Source organism: Sparus aurata, chromosome 1, assembly GCF_900880675.1.
Source record: "Sparus aurata chromosome 1, fSpaAur1.1, whole genome shotgun sequence".
NCBI lineage: Eukaryota > Metazoa > Chordata > Actinopteri > Spariformes > Sparidae > Sparus > Sparus aurata.
This window is the reverse complement of record NC_044187.1, coordinates 26,838,833-26,862,587: the sequence shown is the minus strand read 5'-3', so window position 1 is coordinate 26,862,587 and position 23,755 is coordinate 26,838,833. Positions and strand designations below refer to the sequence as shown.

The following is a 23,755-nucleotide window of genomic DNA, read 5'->3' as shown; positions in this document are numbered from 1 at the left end:
AAACGTTCCTGATGTGCAGTTGGCACCTTGTGCGGCTGCCATCAGTAAGGGTCCTGCGATGAGCTGGCGACTCATCCAGGGTGTACCCTGGCCTTCGCCCATAGAGTTCACTGGATTTGGCCCCAGTAATCCCGCGACCCCTTGAACAAGGGGGGATTATAGCGGTTACATTCCCGCGACCCTCACGGAAAAGCGGAAGAAAACGAAACGAAACGAAAGAACCAGTTTGTGGATTACATAGTAAAGAGAGATTATAAATGACGTCACTGAATTTAAATCCAGCCGTTATCAAGGCTGCAAAACCTAATTAATTAGAACCAGTCTTCATTTTGGTGTCTGGTTGTAAGCAGGCTGTCTGCTTTTAACTGTTCATATACTTAATGAGAGTGCATTGCAATTAATACAAATTAATACATCATTTATTTAACATACTGTAAGAGGGCTAATGTATCCAAATTTACTGACAGAATGCAGCCTTGGTAAATGAATACAGAGTTGATTAATCACTGAAGAGTAAGTAAGTTGTTGATTTACACTTTGTTGAATTGAATCTTGCAGCTTGTTTCCTAATTTTGGCTCCTTTTCTGTAGGAGACAGAGCGTGTGGTGCGAGAGCTGAAGTCAAAGATCTCAGCCATGAAGGAGGAGAGGGAGCAACTATCGGCCGAGCGCCAGGAGCAGATCAAGCAGAGGACCAAGCTCGAGCTGAAGGCCAAGGACCTGCAGGACGAGCTGGCAGGCAACAGCGAACAGAGGGTACGGAAGCCTCCCATCTGCGTCACTCTGCACACGTGATGCTGCACCAGCAACCCCTCCCCCTTCCTCTGCACCAGTAGTGTCTGTAGAGACGGATGGTCATGTTTTTATCATTTAAATCACTCTGCTCACCCCTGTTAGTTGTTGGAAAGTGGGGTACTTGTGAACAGGTTTTGTTATTTGCCCTCAAAGTTCAGCTTATTTGATTAATTTATTTTTTAATTCATCGAACTATTGGATGAAGAATTGGAAAATTCTTTGTTTTGATATCGGTGCATACTTCACAACTTCTATGCGGATACCAATATATCTGTGATGGGCCAGTATTGGTTGGTTGGTTGATTAACTTAATCAATTTATCAACTAATCAAAACACACTGATCTATATATGATAGTCTGTGTTGAATTTAAGTTCCCTCTGAAAAGGAGTTGGCCTAATGTAGTTTTTAGTGCTAAGTTTCAGTGGAACATTTGCTTGGATGAATTGAGAAGCAGAGGAAGCACCAGCCTGTGCATCAAACTCTTTTCCATCAGATCCACCATACATCATTTCTGGCACCAGGTTGTGTGTACAGAGCTGGCATGGATCGCTCTCCGTATGGCCCTGTGTTCAGTGTGTGTTTGTGTGCACGTGTGAGTATAAGGACGATAATCATGCAGAACGGCTTTATTGGCTCAGTCTGTGTGTGAACCGTGATGGGTCCCAGGCCGCATGCTGGCTCGTTGGTTGGATGAAGCCCACCTGGTGATGGCTGGCACAGCATCAGCCAAAAGTTATTGGAGCAAAATGAAAAGCAAGGGAAGTAGAACTGCGTCAATAGTTTCTGATGGTTCTGATTTGAAGTGGCATTGACATGACAGGGAAAGTGGAGGAAGACCTATGGGATGACATCCCACCATCACCACCCACACAGATATGTCAAAACCAGCAGGCTGTTGTTGTTAATTGTATTATTATTTTTTTTAGATTATGGTTTATGATTATACAAACAGTATATTCAGGGCTCGTACGAAGTCATACACATTTCAAAAATGCTTAACAATGCTTTAACAGTTTTCTTTTCAAGGTAAGGATTGTGCTTGAATTGAAATATAATGATTAAAAAGAAAAGCTTGAAATTGAACATATTGGGTACACACATTTTAGGGTCTGCCCACACTATGCTTTTAGTTTCTGAATTTATATCTATCCATCAGCATGTTGGCAAAAAGGCAGGAGTTCATCTATGATTATGAATAGTAATTTAGTTATATGAATTTGGCATCTGAGTAACACAGGATAGGATTTGTGGAACTGTTGGTATTCTTGTTTCGGCATTTTCTGTGGCACACAAATTGTGCAAACACTTAGACTTATCCAAGCTGTTAACTGTTGGACCATTATGATGTGGCAGGAGCAGATATTGGAATATATATATATTTGGAAAAGATATAAAAATAAATGTTTGTACTTTTTTAAAGGCATCCCTCTGCCGTCTTCCTCTCACACAGCAGACCGTTCAGGTGTCTCTTCTTTGTTTGGTAAAGTGGTATGCTCTTGCTCTTCCAGAAACGCCTGCTGAAGGAGCGTCAGAAGCTGCTGGAGAAAATCGAGGAAAAGCAAAAAGAGCTGCAGGAGACTGAACCCAAATTCAACATGGTGAAGGAAAAAGAGGAGCGGGGCATATCGAGGTAGGGATGACTCATTCTCAGCTACAGTCCCTTGAGCAGCCTGTGACTAGGTATAGCTTGATGAGTCAGTCATCACACTTTAAATACATTTTAATGGGGAGAGATCAAGAGGTGGATGCACATGATATATTTGTGGCTTCTCCTGCAAAGCAAAAGTGCACATGCGTAGAGTAATAGATAATATGCACATGTCTACATGTACAGTTAGCAGTACAGGTGCCTCCTGTCTTAATTTGTAGAATTTGTAACACTTTCCATGGTTACACTTTATTCAAGACTGGCCCAGGCCACACAGGAGAGGACAGACCTGTATGCCAAGCAGGGCCGTGGCAGCCAGTTCACCTCCAAGGAGGAGAGGGACAAGTGGATCAAGAAGGAGCTGAAGTCTTTGGACCAGGCCATCAATGATAAAAAGAGGCAGATTGCAGCCATCCACAAAGACCTGGAGGACACAGAGACCAACAAGGAGAAGAACCTCGAGCAGTACAATGTAAGACCGCCCAAATCTGTTACAGTACCACTCAATTCTCTGTGAAGATGATGTTTTCTTCAACCTGGTTTTTCAGACACATTTTCAGAATCAATTTAAGAGGGAGTTACAGTTTAAGAAGTTGTCATTTTTTGTAGCTAAGGTGAAATTAATCCAAATGCCTCTCTTGTACACGTAATTTACTGTGGCGCACCGCCACGGCAAAATAAAAGCCGCCACACTTTAAAAATTCAGGCATACATAAATCCAGTGTTAGAGAAAGGAAATATTTTACCGTCGTCGTCCACCGCAGTCTTTGACGTAAACTAGCATGTTGGATATTTAGCTTGATAATTAGCTAGAGGATTAAAATGGTCACTTAGAGCAGAGTCCTGCACGGGTCGCCGCATCCGACCCGTTTTCCGACAGTAGCACAAATTACATTCCGTACCCGAGCCGACCCGCTATAAATTGACACCAAAGGAAAATTGGACGGACGCAATTTTTAAAAGTGAAAGTAAGACAGTGTGGGGAATGGGAGTTCTGGGAGGGTGTAAGCATGCATGAATGAGCTCATATGAAATATAAATGCTTATCATTTGTGTCACTAATAATGACTGAACCCCCCGGCGCCGCAGTCTCAAAAAATACTGGAGGAAACACTGGGAATATTGTCTTATTCTGAATAAGGGCCGAAACCAACAAATTTATGCATGGATACATAGCCAGTGTCTCTTTTGCAGGTGCAGCTATCGGGTGTATTTTAAAGGGACTACTGGATGCCACTGTATGATATATTTCTCATTTAATTCCTTGAAAAGCTTTCTGCAGATAAAGTCTAACTTCTTGCCATGACTGTGTATCAGACTTACTTTCATCTTGTCTCTTCAGAAACTTGATCAAGATCTAAATGAGGTCAAGAACCGTGTTGAAGAACTGGACAAAAAGTATTATGAAGTGAAGAACAGGAAAGATGAGCTGCAGAGCGAAAGAAAGTAAGAACCTTCCCTATCCCTCTAACCTCCTCTTTGATCTCACATCTTGGACTTTCAGCCATGGCTCATGCCCATGCCTGTTTTTCTTTTGTATAGCATCAGTTGAGTTCACATTCATCTTTACATGAGTCATGCCTGCCTTTTGCATTAAGATTTAAGGTTGAATTGTTTACCCCTTCTTTAAGCCAATATGCTGTTTCAGCTCAGCAACCTTTAGTTACTTATCAGAATATTGTCCTCTGTGAATATCACTGGGCCTTCTCTGTCCCCTTAAACAATGAGCTTTATTTATATAATGGAGAGGATGATGCATCGTGTCTCAGCTGCCAGACACCTTTTTGGGTTTTAAAGGTCTTCCTGGGTGGATGTATTGTGTTGTGGCTTTGTGGTGAAAATCAAGTCAAGACAGATGCTTGTCTGCCTCTTGAAACACAACAGAGCATTTCCATTCAAGTCTTGCCGCAATTGAGGCAACGGACTTGAGGCAAAAGATGTTTTTGTTATTTAAGTGTTGAAAAAGAGATGGGGATCTTTACAAAAAAATTAATTACACTGAATTCCATAACGGCTACTGATTTCCATTGCTAAACGAAACAGATGTCATCAATATTTTTCATCTAAAATTGACTCTATCATGCACCTTCCATTTCATTGTGATTCATTGTGGAGGTGAAGTGGGTGAAAAAGGCAGCATAATGACAGCTTTGAGAGAAGGAGCACAACATGCAGATCCTGCAGCTGCAAGCTGTTAGCAGTGTATGAGCTTAAAATATAAATAAAACAAAACTATTACCTCAATGAATAGAAGATAGGGATGTTTTGGCAGCTTTATTGTTTTCACCAAACACTACTACACTCATTTATAAGCAATTCTGTTTTACTTGAGAATAATAACAAATTAGAGGTCAACGATAGTGGATTTTTAAAGGCCGATATAATAACGATAGTTTGGAGAAGGAAAAAGACGATAGCCGATATCGGCCGATATCACTCCCCCCCGCAAAAAAATAAAACCATGTTGGAAATGAACAATCTTTGACTTTATTAGCAGCAACTGTTTTACTGAACAGCTAAGTCAAAGTAATAAATATCCAAATGTATAAAATCTCGAAGTGAACATCAAACTCAAAGTAATAAATACCAAAATAAATATATAAATCTGGAACTGGGGCAATTTCAACAAAATATTCCCATACAGGAACTTTGGATCCTCCAGCTGCCATCTGTAACGTAAGAAACAAGATGTGAATTAATGTAAATTAATTCAATGTAGCTAATGGATAAAAATATATTAATAGATTTTTTAAAAAATAATAACATACCGCTATTAGCTATATGTTATTATATGTGATTAATATATAATTGATATTATATAATAATATATTTAATTTAAACTTGTATGTTCAATATCTATTCAAATCTACATGGATGATTTAAGTTGCACTTTAATATGGGGGGGGGAGGAATTAAGTAATCCTTAACATTTTGTGAGTGATGGCACTGTGTGCCATAAAAAATAATAATCACAAAATAACACTGGTTAAACAAGGCGTATAGTGAAGGGATTTGAACTGTGATTTTCTCATCCTCCCATAGTCAGGCTGTAACCACTAACCAGCTAGGGATGGTATGTTAGGATTTTATCTTTATCTTATCCATACTCTTAACAGTCCTGTTCTTTATCACTACTAAAGAATGGTTTGTTTTTTAATTATCTTTTTTTTTAAAGAATACATTCAGAACAGGAATTCATTTATATTTCAAATATAACTACATATTGTTTCCACTGCAGCAACATTAAAGTTTACAACAGCAAAGTCACTATATAAACTCCGTAATATCTGGAAACAAATCGAGGGGGGGGGGGCTGGTTTGTCTCAGCCAGCAGCTAAAGTTTACAAGAAATTGCCAAATTTTAAGATTCATGGCAAACTAAGATGAATAGACTACACACAGACAGCTTTCATTTTAGCGTGTTCTTAACAAGCTGTTAATTGTTAGCTTAACAAGCAGTGTGATCGTGTAAAACGTGCCGGTGGAAATGTCGCTGTTTATGCTGAAATATGATGCACGTTTATGCTTGTTGAAGTGGTACTTATGGCCTACGCCAAGGAGGTTATGTTTGTTGACTTTCAAGTCGTGAAGGTTTTATTGCACTTACAATAACACGTGTCGCCGTCTCCACCTGGGTCACTTCTCTCCTCTCTCTGCTGCCGCTGCACACGCCCCGTCTCTCTCTCTCTCCCATGCTGTCTCTGTGTGTGTGTGTGTGTGTGTGTGTGTGTGTGTGTGTGTGTGTGTGTGGAAGCAGTTTATGGCGCTGTGGAAAAAAACTGCAGCCCTCGGCCACTATCGGAGCCAAGTTCCGCCGATTCCGATAGTTTGTAAAACGTCCTATCGGCGCGGATTAATCGGCCAAAACGATTTATCGGTCGACCTCTATAAGAAATGGACAAAAATGATTTGAAATAATGTGAAAATTAGTAAAAGTTATTTACTCAATGCTGCACATATATAGTGAATCTGCAGTTATGGACACATTTGCTGTGTTTCTACTTATTTATATGAAGAGAAGTACCTCTCAGACATAAAATCAGTTAGTATTTATTGATATATTATATACGTTTAAAAAAAGGTTCTTATGATTTGTTTTTCTGTGAGTATCATGGCAGCAGTTTGGCTCTGTTCTTTCTGGTGACATAAGTGTAACAGTGTGTGATTGTCTGTGTCTGTCCAGCTACCTGTGGCGTGAGGAGAACGCAGAGCAGCAGGCACTGGCAGCCAAACGAGAGGACCTGGAGAAGAAACAGCAGCTCCTTCGAGCCGCCACCGGCAAGGTTCGTGTCACTGTACATGACTGCGTAATTATTGACTTGCATAACTCAGCTGCAGGATACCTGACACTATCGTCTGGACATACACACAGACACCTCATCGCAGGATGACACTTGCAAGCCTGAGATAGACCTGCCACATGTCTATCAAATCTTTACGCATGTGCTTACTTGCTGAACTGTATGCTGAGAGAGGAAATGGGCAAGTGAAGATGAATCAAACCAGAGTGGAAAAAGTATCTCTCCGAAAGAGCCCACCTGAACACTGCGAAGGACTCACTTTGTGACTCAGCCAGTTGTCAGGATAGGTATATCAAATAGAATCATTCATCTGCCTCTCTACTGGCACCGTATCATAGCTAGCTAAATTTACATATGACTCACTCCTCTCTGCCCCATGCAATAACTGCCAGCTCTTCTGGGCAGATACATCAATCAAATATCACTTCTGAATAATGTCTGCTGAGATGAAAGGAGGCTGTTGGTGGCTTCATGGACAAATATCCTGCATTTATTTTTTCTTTCATTGGTCCCGGCTGACTCATCTTGTCTCCAGCCTTTGATGAATGCGATCTAGCCTCTCACAGTACAGGCACGATGTTGCAAAATACAATTTTGTCATACTGTACCTCACAGTATTAGCTACATTGTATTTGCAGGTAATACAAAAAAGTTTTCAAATTCTAGGGTTCATCTGTTAAAACAACTTGTGTTGTATTTATGGGGATTTATCAGGTAATGGAACATAATATTTATGAAAATGTTTACACTTGTCTTTAATGTCCTGAAACTAAGAATCGTGTTTTCATAACCTTAGAATGAGCCTTTTTATATTTACAGAGGGAGCAGGTCCTCTTCCATAGAGTCTGCATGTTGCACTGAGAAATCTCTGCAGTAGCCCAAAGAGGACAAACCAAACACTGGCTCTAGAGAGGGCCTTTCAATTTTGCAGCAGCCAATGAAGGGTAGAATGAGAGGAGGGACATTCAGATGGCCGTAATCTGCACCGCACAGCTAGATGCCACTAAATGCTACACACTGGACCTCTGAATTGTAACACTTTTAAGTTCTTCGACATCTGCAACTCAAGTGCTTTTTCCCCTTAGGACAGGAGATGGACACACACAAATGGCTGGGGTTGGAGAGACAAAAAATGCTAAAAGACTTGCTGGTCCTGTTTTTGAATTTGATGATCAAAATTGAAAACTCATTTTGATCAGTTTTCGATTTAGGATCAAAATCGCGACAACCCTAATTAGTATGTAAAATACGTTCCAATGTTGAGTGTTAATTACCAATTGTAGGATCAAATGTAATCTTTTAATCAAGGTGAGAATCATTCTTCTGTCTCTTGTGGCCCTCCAGGCTATCCTGAACGGCATTGACAGCATCAACAAAGTCCTCGAACATTTTCGTCGGAAGGGCATCAACCAGCATGTTATCAATGGTTACCACGGCATAGTCATGAATAACTTTGAGTGTGAGCCCGCCTTTTACACTTGTGTGGAGGTGACTGCTGGTACCAGGTGAGGGCAACTTTTTATATTTTCACTGTTAGCTCATTGTGTGTTTTCCATGAAAAAAAATCACACATTTGTGATGAATATTAAAGTTTTGCAATAAAACACATGAAGTCTGATTTTAAAATCAACAGTGATTCCACTTACTGCATGCTGATACAAATGTGTCCTGTGTATTTAATGAGAAGGGTGTTCTCTTTGCAGTGATCAGAGTGTAATAATGTGTTGTGTTTAGTTGTTTCAGATATGCATATATTTGTCTTGTTTACATCAACACAGCCTTGACTTGTATTTAAAGTAAGAATCTTGCCAAACCATGTCCTCTTTAAAGTTTATTGTTCATTTTCTTTGTTGTTCCTTTGTGTCTGTCTACCTGCTCTCATATTTTCTAGACTGTTCTACCACATAGTGGAGACAGACGAAGTCAGCACCAAAATACTAATGGAGTTCAACAAAATGAACCTGCCGGGAGAAGTCACATTCTTGCCCCTGACCAAGCTGGACGTCAGGGACACCGCCTACCCAGAGACCAACGTAAGGAATATGCAAAGATTGCATCTGAAACATTGTATATAGTAAATTTAGACCTCAAACTAAAATTGATATTATTAACTATGAAACAACTAAAGTTAGCCAGGATTCTCTACTAATCAACACCTGAATATTTCAAGAGAACCATGTTGGCAGTCAAGCACAGAGTGAACCTCAGTTATTTTTTCTAGTAGTCTACTGTTGATTTTCCCATTTGCAACATCTTTTCCACCAATATTCATCCCGCGACGGAGAGATTTTGTCTAGTGATGAAGTGTGTAGTATACTGTATGCCAATTTGTTCATAACAATATTTTTTTACCCCTTAAGGATGCTATCCCCATGATCAGCAAGCTGCGCTACAGCACCAACTTTGACAAGGCCTTCAAGCACGTGTTTGGAAAGACCCTGATTTGTCGCAGCATGGAAGTTTCCACCCAGCTGGCCAGAGCTTTCACCATGGATTGTATAACTCTGGAGGGTAAGCGGACCTTTGACACACAGCACAGTATACCACTACCACAAGAAAATACAAATTTTACACGGCTTGGTATCATTCTACCTGGTGATGTAGCTGCTTACTTCGGGCCCTTGAGTGTATTCCATACTGACATTATCATCAATATTTGTGCTATCTTGCTGATGAATTGCTCTGCTAGAAGAAGTGCAGAAATAGGCATCGGAACAGTTATTAGCTGTATAATTATTTGAATTCTGCCTGAATGATGTTTCCAGTTAAACTGACCATTAGTAGATGCGAAGAGGTTTAGTAGTGTCCTCTGAACTTTGTGCATCCTTGTTCAGTTTCTATGTAGCATTCAATTACATATTTAAGACTATATGTCATTGTACTTCCAGTTTTGTAGACGCCCTTCTCCTGTTATATGCAGTACATTGTGTTGTGACCTCCTAGGTGACCAGGTGAGCCACCGTGGAGCTCTGACAGGAGGCTACTACGATACAAGGAAGTCTCGTCTGGAGCTGCAGAAAGACATGAGAAAAGCTGAAGAGGAGCTGGGCGAGCTCGAAGCCAAGCTCAATGAGAACCTGCGCAGGAACATTGAACATATCCTTTCTATTAAAACATCTAGTCGGCTTATCTAAAGGTCTTACTCACTCTCTTTCTGTAGGCTGACTGATTGAGTTTGAGACCAGTTTACTCAAAAGTAAGTTGTGCAGTTTCTTTAAATGCTTCACCAAATGACCACTTTATCAGTGAACAAGGTTTTTCCTCCCTTTTGAGATATATTGATGTGTGAAATGTGTTGAGTCACCAAACAGTTATTATGTCAGTGTTCATCCCATGGGGTATACAGGAAGTACATGTAATTAGAAGAAATGTTTCTAGATTTATTATTCACCTTTAATGTCACCAAACAGAAATCCGTTCCTCATCTTTTCGTCGCAGTTCAAGAAAATTGTTTCATTTTTTTAGGATAGAATTAGATTTTTCTGAAATGTTAAATAAGTTTCATTGCAAACAATTTTTTTCACATATTTTTTACAAATATTTTAAGGACAGTTGGCTTTATAAGGCAAGCGTTAGTTGACTGTATCTGGATTATACTGAAATAAAACAGCAGGTGTGATAAAGTTTAGTCACTCGTGATTAGGGCTGCACAAAAAATCGTTAAAAAATCGCGATCTCGATTCACACATACACGTGATCTCATTTCTACACACAGCGATTCTGAAGCATTTTATATCTCGAGCCGAATCACAAACAAATGCTCCTATTTTCCTCCCGGATTTTTTGAAGCGCCCCCAAACGCAGCACGGCCGCTTCCTCCTCCCTCAACCTGTGGTAAAGCGTCTTTACAACACGTGATTCAGTGGCGGAAGCCCACCTGCAGTTGAGTGTTTGGAAGGAATGTGAGAAGCCGTTTTTAGACACGGCAGCAAGCCGCCAATCTGCCCGTCCTATTGACGGCTAGGTCCGCGGTTTTAGACAGAGGGCGGCAAATTGGGGGTCTGTTTTGGTCCGCTGATTTGCTGCCTCGGACGGTACACTTATTTCCGCCTCGACTGCTAGCTTGTTGTTGTAGCGACAAGCTAGGAACGGTCGCTACTTTCAAATTAAAAGCCCCCCGCTAAGAACCCAGTTCTAAACTCCAATGGGGTGCAATGTAAAGCTCTTATTTTGAAGACAAATTTGTTGTCAACTGTTCGCAGCCCAACTTCGGGCTTCACGTCACGTCACATGTTTACGCCTACCTCTGAGGCGGCTTTTGGAAAAGGAAGAATATTATGCCTCCGTTTTAGAAAGCCGATCACAGCAGCTATCACATATCACCTAGCCAAAGCTACGGCCCCAATAAACACTGTACAACATGAGGTATTAGAGGATGCCCTCTCATCTTGGAGACTAATTTTTTTTTTACTTTTGTAAAAATCAATTATCATCCAATGATAGAACTAACAAAACAAAAAAAACATTGCTTTTTAATACTACAATGGGTTTTTTTTGTTTTGTTCAAGTTCATCAGTGCAATAAACATTTTGTGAAAAAAATCGTGCCAGAGAATCGTGATCTCAATTCTAAGCAAAAAAATCGTGATTCACATTTTTTCCAGAATCGTGCAGCCCTACTCGTGATACTGGAATTTTGCACTCTATATAAAGAAGGCCGTCATCATTTCCTGTGCAAAAAGACATATTTTAATTCAAATGCCACAGTATAGCGTAAAGGAGCCGCTCTTCTCAATTGGAACCCAAATTCAAAGATGTGTTAACGCTCCTGAGTGCCGCTGCTACTCAATAACAGAGTACTGTCAATTTGCTAAGCCTGTATTTTAATTTAAATCCATCTAGGTTATGTAGCCACCTCAGCCAGCAGCAGGCTAGCCTCTGAGAGGGTCTAAGCAGGTCAAGAAGGATTAGTGTATATTAGGTCATATTGGCCAGAGCCATGACTCACTGCTGGACAGCCCATGAAGGCAAAACAGGCGGATCAAAAAGGATTTGTGTCTGCGAGTACGTTATGTATGTTCATGGATATGGTCACTTCCGCTCAGGTATGATTATCTGTGTGTTTGCACACCTGTGTGAGCGTGGGTAGCTTCTCACTCAGAGCCCAGTGCTGTGTATGCAGCTTAATGTGTGCACCTGGCCATTACGTACATGTGTGAGTAGGCAGGGGAAACGGATGACTGAGCCGATGACACGGCCCTTGTCCTTCACTTCTGCAGCAGTGAGTCAGAGAACAGATCAATCATTTAAAAGCCTCTTTTTGTTCACTCCCCGCCTCTGCCCCATCGATAAGCATCAGATTACACTGATGCACCTTACACATCCCTCCTGTTTTAAGATTCTGTCTTCATTTTGCCACCAGCTCCATATTGCAATGGACATATTGAGGTCATGCAAAAGGGGCAGTTGTATTGTTACTGCTCATAACTGCTACAAAATGTATTAACTTGGTTATATGAAATGCACCTGATTCTTAAGAGGACAGATGTCATTACAGAGATAAATGCAGATTGTTTTATTTAATCATTTGATTCAGGACAGTTGTGATCCTGAGGTCAGCTGTTTCATTCATAAAGAAAATTACCATTAACCATCTATTTTCTCCATCTGCTCGTGGCAACAGGCAGGGCTGTCCTCTGACTTTCAATGGCCCCTTTTAAATCAGCAGATTGATTGACTTCAGTGTTTTATTGAGTCCAGCCAAACCTCAAAGGCCCGGTGGAGTGTTGTAGTCATGGAAGATCAATAACCCTGTCTATTAAATTAGCCTAATGATGAGTATGCTCAGCCCTCCTCAATCCCCTGCCTTGATATAAGTGATGATACAGTCTTCCCTTTCAGACCCAATGAGTTGCACTAAAAAGCCTGCGAGCTGTCCTCTGACCTTTTTATTTGTTAATGAGAGCAGACACTAGCCCCATTCACACAGGAGAAGACGCATAAAAGCCACAGCCGCTGTTCACCAATTCTCCGCTGATGGTTATATACACGGAGTGAAGCAGCTCCGCCTTAAAGACGAACCGCCGTGAATTCACACAGAAAGCCGGCCCTGCAGCTCCTAAAGAGGCGTGACAGTACACGTCATGATGACGACGTCAGTGTTTTTTCAAGGTGTTTCCCCGGTTTCCCCCTGTCAATCTGATTTGCATTACTCGCGGGATAGAGGCTGTTTTCTGGGGGAAAATTCACTGAAGTCTCGGTCTGGAGGGCTGATTGTCACGGTGATTTATTTTCATCATAAACACTCGGAGAGTTAAAGTTTTTTGCCGGTTACAGACACTGTTTTTCGGGCTGAAATGTGACGAAGAGTCTGTAGGACGGGCGGGAGGACAGACGCTTCTCTACATATATCTGCGGTATTTTTTTTCCTCATATAAGTTGCCAAAGACAGTTACAGTTACTACGTTGCTTTGTGGGAAATTTCTGTGTTAAGTTGACTGGAGGACCCGTGTAATTAACGATGGTCCGATCGACACGCCCCCCGATACGTGGAGCCGGCTTATCCATTCACACTGGTTTCGTTCTTCAATACTGGCCCTGATACACCTCTGGAGGTAGTATCAGACATTTGCTTATACTTCCTTAATGGCTGCCTCCACGCATCAACAATGAGATTGACCAATTGATGAACCAGATGCAGCAGATCGAGACACAACAGAGGAAATTTAAGGCCTCCAGAGACAGCATTCTGTCAGAGATGAAGATGCTGAAAGAGAAGAGGCAGCAGTCAGAGAAGACGTTCATGCCCAAGGTACTCATCTTATGACCAGAGTTCAGCTTGTTACCCACTCACAGTCTGTTTGTGCAGTCCACTCATGTCTGGCTCTTTCTCCTTCTTCCACTGCAGCAACGCAGTCTCCAAAGTCTTGAGGCCAGCCTCCACGCCATGGAGTCCACTCGGGAGTCACTGAAGGCCGAGCTGGGAACAGATCTGCTCTCACAGCTCAGCCTGGAGGACCAGAGGCGTGTCGATGACCTCAACGATGAGATTCGTCAACTCCAGCAGGTCAGCAAGAGGACTGGACCGCGATGTATGATCTGTCTGTTTTTTCTGCGCATGTGGCATAGATCGTCACAGTGCTTCTTTTCTCTTTATGTTTAGATTCAAAATGGACTAAATTGAAATCTGTCGAGAATCTTGTTATCACTATATTTAGTCATAAATGTATGTTTTGTCTTGGACCTCGACTGGATATTTCTTTCTTTTGATTTGGTGTTAAAAAAAAGATCTAAGATTCTATAGATTTAATTAATTACCAGGATATGAAAACATATATAAGAATAATATACATTTGAGTGTTATTACATCTCAGTAATGTGGATCAACAATAAACTGCATCATTTGATTTTAAATGAGCCACAGTGTAAGACATCAATTTAAAGGGTATATCTGTCTTTTCTGTTCATTCCCTCTCTAAGAATATCCCCGTCAAGCTAAAAATAGTGGATGTGTATACATCCCTTTGCTTTTTACATCTAGTTCTATGCTGTTGCCTACATGTTGTTGTTTCTTTGTCTCGCGTCCCTCGTCGCATCCTGCTAGTGTATTCAGCAGACCTGAGTGAGGTGAGAGCAGCAGCTGTGAGTGGGATGTTCCTGTGATCCAGTGTTGCCTCCTCTTTCTCTTACACTGCCAGCTGCTCTCAGCCCTCACCTCAGTGAACTCTCAGCCATTCCTGCTGTTGTTGCGCAGCAACTCCGCCCTCGCAACAGGGAGCCTTTCATGTATGGTTCTCCAGCGTTGGCGGTTGTCAAATTATATCACTTGCAACATAACACTTGGTCAGAAGATGTTGTTAATTTGGTGTTTGCCTGTGTGAATGCAGACACAGGGGTGTTTGTTCCAAATTCAGGGCAAAGACTGTATGGCGACAGATGTGGCAGATATTAATCAGAGGCTGTTTATACACAAATTTTAGCACCAGTTTTATTTAGTTCACATTTAAAGCACTCTGGTGGCATCATTTTGTGCAGCAGATTTATTCCATCTGATGCACTTTTTTTGATAAACTTTTGGATGTTGAGTGACTGGGAATGTACTAATGTCTTGTTTGTCTGCACCTGATAAAAACCTGACAGGACTAACTGTTTGTGTTTTATGTGTTGACCACCCACAGGACAACAGGCAGTTGTTGAATGAGAGGATTAAGCTGGAGGGCATCATGACCAGAGTGGAAACATATCTCAATGAGAACTTACGGAAGCGTCTAGACCAAGTGGAACAGGTACACCTGTCTCAAGTCTCATGATCATTACGGCTCTGCATATAGATTGTTTTTTGTAACATAGGATTGATGTGTTACTGTTACTTTGTCTTTTATGTTACTCTTATAGTAAATTATACATTATTTTTTGCATAGGCAGCAAGTTCAAAGGTTTTAGCATTTGTAGCTGTTAGATGATTGAGTCTCAGTGTTGCTTTCGTTGCTTTCATTCATTCAAGTCGGAGGAACAGTTTTTGAATTCCCATGACCCTCCTTTTTACTTTTTGATGTGGCCTAATTTTCATTGACACAGGAGCTGAATGAGCTGCGAGAGACTGAGGGAGGCACAGTACTGACAGCCACAACTTCTGAGCTGGATGGCATCAACAAACGTGTCAAAGACACTTTGGCTCGATCAGAAGGTACCCATTATACTAAAGACACGACACTGGGACAGTGGTGGCAGCATAAGAATTAGTGAAGCCAACTTGTAACCAAAAGGAGAAGCGTTTAAATGCACCGAAGCTGGAAAGCAGTTTTAAAAAATACCCGACTTTCCATTCAGAAGCTTTCAAAATAACATAGACCCCAGTTTTTCCACCAGAGCTGATCAGAAAACGCCATTGGTTGGTAAAGCTCCCCTGTGAAATGATAAACCCCGATTAAAAGACCTAAAGGAAAGCATTGCAAGAGCATATAAAGAGGAATTGTTGCTGCAAAAAAAAAAAAAAGAAGACATTTGTAGGTTTAATATCACGGGTGAATGGCGAATTGAAGTTGTACACAGTGAAAGCACTACACCCCAAGTTGTCTTCAAATCAATTATTATAGTCATTACTGTTATTTGGATAATTCCTACAAGTCACCGTTTAAGTTGAGTGACTGAAATCCTCGTCATCCTATTCAAAGGCTGCAACAGGCAACTCATTAAACCGGGTGAAGTTTGAAGTTTAGGTTTGGATATTCGACGGATATTTACTCGGGTTACAGCCGCGACTTTACTGAGGTTCGCCCAGTGTTAGCAGCAGGAGGACGGTTAGCTCATCTCGCAGAGCCGCGCTAAATCGCTGGAAACTGATTAAGGGACTGTTATTAAATGACTTAACATAAATATATTAGTACAAAATAATTGCAGTTTTTTCAATATCTTCCATGTCATGTGACCCAGTAACTCCAAACCAGCAGCAAATTGTATTAGTAAACTGGACAAATGAGACACACTGTTTTTTTATTGTACTTTAGTGCTTCCTCTATTTTCTATGAATATTAATATGCAGAAATCATGATTTCTTTGTCAATAGCTTCCATGGCATGTGTCCCACTGACTACTGAAACAGATTCTGTTTTCATAAAAAATATATAATAATAAAGAATTAATGGTAAAAAAGTTCTCTAATGCTCAAGAGGTTTATATATTTTCAAGCAGCAATGTCAACTTCTACACTATGTTGTATCATGTCTTGATTCTGATTCTGAAAATGATTTTTTTTTTTTTTCTCAAAAATCTCACCAATAGGGGCGCCTTTTAGCTCAGTTGGTAGAGCGCACGTCCCATGTGCTGAGGCTCTGCAGCGGACCCGGGTTCGACTCCCGGCCCGGGTCCCTTTGCTGCATGTCACTCCCCCTCTCTCTCTCCCTGTTTCCTGTCGTATCTTCAGCTGTTCTATCAATAAAGCCATAAAAGGCCAAAAATATATATATAAAAAAAAAATAATAAAAAATGCTGCAGCTGAAAACACAAAAGTAGCAAACTAATTGTCAAGTTTCTTGCTGTTATCAAAAATCTTTATTGATTTATCATCTATTTAGCCATAACTGTGTTATCTGTGTCAAGAAACTGCACACAGTCCAGTTGGTACCACCAGCAGATGGTGAGAACTGCTGTGATGTGTTTGACTCACAGTTAGGATTATATCTTGGTCCAGAGTCAGACTGGCCACACAGTTTTATAAATGTTCTAGTGGTGCTGTGAGTCCAGCAAGGTTGATGTGAATGCAGTTGTCAGAAAGCACTTGTTCCTGAATAGAATTAATTATCATGGATTCATTATGTAATAACTGCCAATAGCTTATTAAGACATATTCACAGCGTGAGCCTTTTCTTAAATAGGCATTGTATTCAGTCCTTTGTTCTAAACTCTTTGCATGCCAATTTGCCATTTATGATTCAGTGAATAATATGATTTTCTTTAGTCTTTCTCTTATAGTTATTTATAATGTCGGGGCCAGAGAGGTAGCCTCTTATGTGCATGCACAAATGTAGCGTCTGAAATGAAACCAGTGACTTTTACTACCCCACTCTTACCGCCTCCGCCATCGTCTTTCCCAGATCTGGATTCTATGATTGACAAGACAGAGGGAGAGATCAAGGACCACATAAAGAGCATGGAACGCTGGAAGAACATTGAGAAGGAGCAAAATGACGCCATCAACCACGACACCAAGGAGCTTGAGAAGATGACCAACAGGCAGGGCATGCTGCTCAAGAAGAAGGAAGAGTGCATGAAGAAGATCAGAGAGCTGGGCTCGCTGCCTCAGGAGGCCTTTGAGAAGTACCAGACCCTCACACTCAAACAGGTACACAGAAACAACCGTAGTGCTTAATGATGATGAATGATGGTTTCTTGCTTTCATGTTTAATTCATTTAACAGGCAACATCATCACCATCATTCACAGTTGAAGAGTGGCTTTATATATTCTTATTTAAGTTTACATTTTTTAAAGTCTGTATTCCAACAGTCAGCTGCCTGTTTGGAAATTGTGTCAGGATGTACTTGCTGGTATCATTCCTCCTGTTTATACTTGCTATTAAGAATTTGCTTCCTCATATGCTTTCAATGGGAGTGATGGGGGAGAAAAGTCATCCCTCTGTGCAGTGTGAGTCAGACAAATGAAGTGGATATCTTTCTAACTTGCAATCTTTCCCACTTCTATTGAAATACATTTTGGAACAGATCTCTTCAGCTGATATGAACAGGAAGAATGCATACAGCAAGGTGCTGCTAGGGCAACAAGCTATAAATGCAACATTGACCTATAATCACACATGATTAAGGTAAAGGGTAAAGATGTTATACTGAATATGTTGGCAAAACAGTTACCTATTTACACATCCAGCCAACAGAGAGCAACATTAGCATCCATTTGGGGTTGTGCTTCTGCTCATTGGAAGAATCTAGGTCCAGTATTCACTTGTCACACTTTGTGCTCTGGTGTATTCTTCCCTGAAATCCTGGGAATCCTGAAAAATGGTGCACTGAAAGATGTTCAAAGCCTCTGTCTAGCTGAGAGAAGTGCAGAGAGGTGATAATTCTCTGTGGGATTGTCACTACAAGGTTTAACATTACACATAATCATTTGAGCAATTGTTGTTATAAAGAAAATTATTGCAGCTTTGAGCCTCTTGAGTTGCCAGAACTTTCTTAAAGCCAGTCCTGGCTTCCACTTTGTAGTCACGATAATGTACTCCGCGAAACCCTGTTGTTGCAGCAACATTGACAATGCATTAGAGCAACAACAATAGTATCTATGTAGGTAAACTGAAGGTCAGTTTTTCTGTGCATCCCATCTTACTACCTGAGTGTGCACATATACACTCACTCACTGATAGACCCAGGTCTGATAAGGAATAAGGCCTGAGGCCATCACATCACATCCCACCCACTCACCAGTGACTCAGAAACTAGTTAGTGTTCTGCCTGTGATTTTTTTTTTTTTTTTTTTGCCAACTGCCTCTGGGAGCAGACAGAGAGTTTAGTGGACCTAGTTGCATCTTTCGTAAGTGTGTGTGTGTGTGTGTGTGTGTGTGTGTGTTGATGTGTGTGTGTGTGTGTGTGTGTGTGTGTGTGTGTGTGTGTGTTCTCCCCTCCCCTCCTGTACAGTGCTGAAAATAACCTCATGCTTTCTCATAAACACTCCACATAGTTAATCTTTCTCCACGGGACACTGCTCGCGGGTAAGATGGTGCCATTGATTGCAGAAGTGGCTGAGAGGGCCAAGTAATAATGGCACTTGCTCATGTTCCCTCAGCCATTAGTGATTCAGACGGATGAATTTATAGTTTGAGAGTTTGGAGAGTGCATGTCACTTTTGAGCCAGGCTAAGCTGGTTCTTAATTAATCAGGTCACGTCCTCTTCAGATATGAATAGAGTCTGGCAAAGCTCTTTTAGATTCTTGTTCTGAAATGAATAATGGATCTGGACTCATGCCCCTTGTTTAAGTCAACAAGTGGTATCATTACACATTAGTGGGATACAGCTAACTTTTTTAGCAGATGATGATACACAGGTTTATTGGTGGATATGGTGCAATATATGCACATTGATGTGCAAAATCTCAACACTAATATTATTAAGAAAAAAAAAATCAAACGCAAACAGATTTCACCTTCTTAGATGTGAATATATTCCTTGGTTCTTGAATATCTTCGGGTTGAGGGCAAAACACGACATCTGAGGACATGAGCCTGGGCTTTGGGAAACAAATCAACATTTGTTACCATTTTCTGAAATTTTATAGATCAAACAACTGATGGAATAAACAACAAAGAAATCAACAGTGGGGAAAAAATGTCCAGTTAATGATGATAATTAACTGGACAGAGTGTTAAGAGAAATATTTTTAAAGATACTGTCTGACTGCCAGCCTGGCTTCAACCAGAGTGAATGTTAATGCAATCTTTTTTCCTCTCAAATAGTTGTTCCGAAAACTGGAGCAGTGCAACACAGAGCTGAAGAAATACAGTCATGTCAACAAGAAAGCTCTGGACCAGTTTGTCAACTTCTCTGAGCAGAAGGAAAAGCTGATCAAGCGTCAGGACGAGTTGGACCGTGGCTACAAATCCATCATGGAGCTCATGAACGTCCTGGAACTGCGCAAGTACGAGGCCATCCAGCTCACCTTCAAACAGGTATGTAGCATCTCACACCCTGTTCAGAGATGGTTGCATACATCCATTATAAAGTAGAACGGCATCAACGCCAAGGACTGTAATGAGGTGCTGATCACTGGTAGCAGACTGGAAAGCAGTTAAAGCGTTGCACACTCTGACTCATATGCTTTTTTTCTTTAAAATCCTGTAACGTTTCCCTGCTACTTCGTTGCAATGTCTGTAATACCCCTGTGTGCAACTCCAGAGATTTTTTTTAACAGCAGAAGTAGCCATTATTCACAAACTGCGACTTGTGTAACTTCAGGTTGGTTTTGATATCTGGAAGGAACAAGTGGTATCGGCACATCTCTAGTTCAAACACTATGCAACAATATAGCAGTTTTAGTGTTATAAAAGATGCATTTTTTTCCCACCCAGTTGAACTTGTAGCAATCGGTAATATTTAGCTGCACATTGCCTCACATTTTACATATGTTTTTCTAATGTGACTTAATTTTATGCTTCTTCCTGCCATATTTTCTCCCACTCAGGTATCAAAGAACTTCAGTGAAGTTTTCCAGAAGCTGGTGCCAGGTGGTAAAGCTACGCTGGTGATGAAGAAGGGTGATGCTGAAGGCAGCCAGTCTCAGGATGAGGGCGAGAGCGGCGCAGACAGTGAGAGGGGCTCCGGTTCACAGAGCAGCGTTCCTTCAGTTGATCAGTTCACTGGAGTCGGCATCAGGGTAAGGGTCTTCTTCAGTCATTCATTTTCTGCATTTTAACGCTTTGACACTTTCCCTTTTTTTTATCGCTGATGAATGTATTTCCTAGCACAACATTTTAAAAAGGTGATTCTGCCTCTGGTCCAATCACACAACCTCCCCTTTGTTGTGTAGGTGTCGTTCACAGGGAAGCAAGGTGAGATGAGAGAGATGCAGCAACTATCTGGAGGTCAGAAGTCTCTGGTGGCTCTGGCCCTGATATTTGCCATCCAGAAGTGCGACCCTGCTCCCTTCTACCTGTTTGATGAGATCGACCAGGCCCTCGATGCCCAGCACAGGAAGGCTGTCTCGGGTAAAGTGCTTTTTTAAATATATACAGAGAGGGAATCTCCTTGAGTAGCAAGAACAGTTTGAGGCCTCTGTACAGTTTTATACAATCTGTGACTCAGGATAACAGCAAATACTTTATCATCATTTCAGTTTTGTTGTCATTGTCAGATTTCTGTGAAATATATGGCTGCAGCTTGCAGTGGAGTTGTAATGGATGGTATTTTGTATTTTAAAAAAATGTTTCCATTCAGGATGACAGCAAATCATGGTTTCTTTGTTTATGAAAAATTAATGATTTGTACTTGGATCTGTCATTGCTAACAAATATAAGAAGGTCATAATCACAATCTTTATACTGCGTGTCTATTTTAGACATGATCGTCGAGCTGGCAGGCCATGCCCAGTTCATCACCACCACCTTCAGGCCTGAGCTGCTCGAATCTGCTGACAAGTTCTACGGTGTCAAATTCAGAAACAAGGTGAGTCTCCTGCCGCAGGGCATGGTTTGTCCACACGTTAACTCTACTTGTGTCCAAAAACCTGATTGCCACATTAGTTACTTGCCCATTACTGCAACATTAACATAATCATCAAGTGTTTGCAAAAGACTCAGATCAGTAGTGTCTGTGATGGGTGAGTCAAAGTGTCTGTAGTGAGAGTTGCGTAGTGTGGTAAGCTAAAACAGATAGTGTGCTAACAGCTTTAGTCATACTACAGTTCAGTTCATATAACTATAAAATCCCAAATATCCAAACCCTGAATAATAAAAAGAGAAAGTTTAACTCCAATCTCGGTCAGTGTAATGTCACCATAATCATTGTCATCCTATTTAAGTCTTGGTACCAGCAAACAAATGGTAAATTAAATCCTCACAGAAACTGTGTTATGTAGACAGCCTTGAAAACTGTGGCCGTCTGTTCACTAACTGTTGGCTGGTGTTTCCATTGATTCCTTCGGAGTTTCTCCCTAAAAAAACAGGTTTGTTCTGCTGAGCTGCCTTAGTGAAAATAAAAATATTTCCTCTTGAGCTGTTGAGGTTTCATAACATAAATGATTACTGAGTAGTCAGAGCAGCTGAAATGGAGGCATTGATTGGTCATTAATTCTGTGTATGTGTTTAGGTGAGTCACATCGATGTGATCACAGCGGAGCAGGCCAAAGACTTTGTGGAGGATGACACCACCCATGGTTAAGTCTTCGGCTCTCCATCATCAACTCCTCCTCCCCCTCCTCCTCCTCCTCCTCTACAGTGCACTGCGTAGCTCGAAGCCTTCCACCGCCAGGCCCAAAGACAGAAATATCTCACTCTATCTATCCACCAGCCTTTTTTTAGCCCCTCTGTTGAAGATAAACAGTGCAGCACATCTATGCTTCTCAGACTATCTCTGAAATTGTAAATTGTTGCTTTCACAACACTCAGCTCAAAACTACTGGCATTTACTGTTTACTTTGACATAATTTCAGGCTGGTATAACTACAAATTAGAGAATCAGAAAGTGGTTGTGTTGAAACTCTGCCAGCAGGGAACATTAATTGTCACATTTACCTTCTCTGCCCGACAGATAAGTGTTCTTTTTATATTTTGTCTGAAGAGGTCCTGAAGAGAGCACTTGTTACCTTTTTTGTGTTACTGTGTTGAGTTTTATAACAATCAGTTTGTGGGGAGTTTTGGGAATATGTCATTTTAAATTGCCAGAGAGGCTCTTGAGGGTAACAAGCCTTCAGAACCTTTTCAGACAGCAGATCCTCTTGTGTACAGTTGAGACAGTTTTGATATGACTTAGATGAAAATTGTTGAAATGAAACCTTAAAGCTCAGTGGAGAAGGGAGGCTCTTAAGCTGATCCAGAGTTTTGTTTCTGTTGCCCCCCCTTGGAAAAAAGAGTTTTTGTTCACTCTTGTTTCTGTAATGTGTATACTCTTTGTACTCACGAAACAATGCTAACTTGTATCTGTCATAACCAGCCTCGTGGCTTAAAATGTTCAAAGGTTGTGGTTCCTTTTTATGGTTGTTTCTGTATCGCGTAATTTCCTGTTTTTAGGTCATTTAAATATATATGAAGGGTTTAATTCCAAAGCATCAGATATCCAGATATAGAAATCAACACCACTCCATGAATTTGATCAGTCGACAATTTCAGAAACAAGTGATTCAGCGGTGATAAACAAAATCTATTTGGGTCCTGAAGTGACTCATCATTTCAATAAGAAGCAAAATTTAGCTTTTTCTAGAATTAAAAGTTCGTTTTGAATTCGTCACTGGAAGTGTTGTTTGGGATTAAACTCCTCATATGTTGTACCTAGTTTCAAATCTGCTTTTTAAATGTTTTGGTTCCTTTTTATGTAACTAGAAAACTTACAAAAAAAATAAAAGGTTTGAAAATAAGCTGTATGACACTGTCTGTGTTACATCTTTCATGATTAGACCACTAGGTGGTGCTGCACCACTGACACCTGACATCCTCACATGCAAGAGCTGTCTTGAAACAGAAAAAGACTGAGGTGGAAATAAATTATGCACTTTTCAAGAGGGTTTTAGTGAAACCTGAATAGATTAGTTTTAAATTAAGCTTCTCAACATTTTCTCCTATTTACAGCAAATTGTTAGAGTTTGAAGCCACATTTACTGCACAGTAACTATGAAAATAAACAGTATCGCTAAAAAAAAACATGATTTCTCAACAAATAAGTTTTGAATGTATCTATTCTTACATTATTTCACACATTTTGTTAGAAAGTTGTGATACTTTTGGACAACTCTGAGTGATTCCATAAACAGTCACATACAGTTTGTTCTCACACGTCATCAATGTACTCCGTCATGTTGGTTTTTATCATTTCTGTTGCCTATTTATTATACCATGTAAACCTGTGTCCAATCCTTC

General features: G+C 40.7%; 1 protein-coding gene across 1 annotated transcript in view; it reads left to right on the top strand.

Annotated features, from left to right (window-relative positions):
- Nucleotides 1-23,262, top strand: part of smc3 (structural maintenance of chromosomes 3) — a 30,152-nt gene extending 6,890 nt beyond the window's left edge. Inside the window, exons 11-29 of the mRNA XM_030413522.1 lie at nt 591-755; nt 2,305-2,426; nt 2,703-2,916; nt 3,787-3,890; nt 6,628-6,727; nt 8,090-8,250; nt 8,637-8,778; nt 9,106-9,256; nt 9,689-9,841; nt 13,344-13,495; nt 13,592-13,750; nt 14,862-14,969; nt 15,262-15,370; nt 17,277-17,524; nt 19,646-19,858; nt 20,371-20,562; nt 20,716-20,893; nt 21,244-21,350; nt 21,993-23,262. Of these exons, the coding sequence (XP_030269382.1) occupies nt 591-755; nt 2,305-2,426; nt 2,703-2,916; nt 3,787-3,890; nt 6,628-6,727; nt 8,090-8,250; nt 8,637-8,778; nt 9,106-9,256; nt 9,689-9,841; nt 13,344-13,495; nt 13,592-13,750; nt 14,862-14,969; nt 15,262-15,370; nt 17,277-17,524; nt 19,646-19,858; nt 20,371-20,562; nt 20,716-20,893; nt 21,244-21,350; nt 21,993-22,064 (2,850 nt within the window). The 3' untranslated portion in view covers nt 22,065-23,262. The remainder of the gene's footprint in view (nt 1-590; nt 756-2,304; nt 2,427-2,702; nt 2,917-3,786; nt 3,891-6,627; nt 6,728-8,089; nt 8,251-8,636; nt 8,779-9,105; nt 9,257-9,688; nt 9,842-13,343; nt 13,496-13,591; nt 13,751-14,861; nt 14,970-15,261; nt 15,371-17,276; nt 17,525-19,645; nt 19,859-20,370; nt 20,563-20,715; nt 20,894-21,243; nt 21,351-21,992) is intronic.
- The last annotated feature ends 493 nt before the right edge of the window (nt 23,263-23,755 follow it).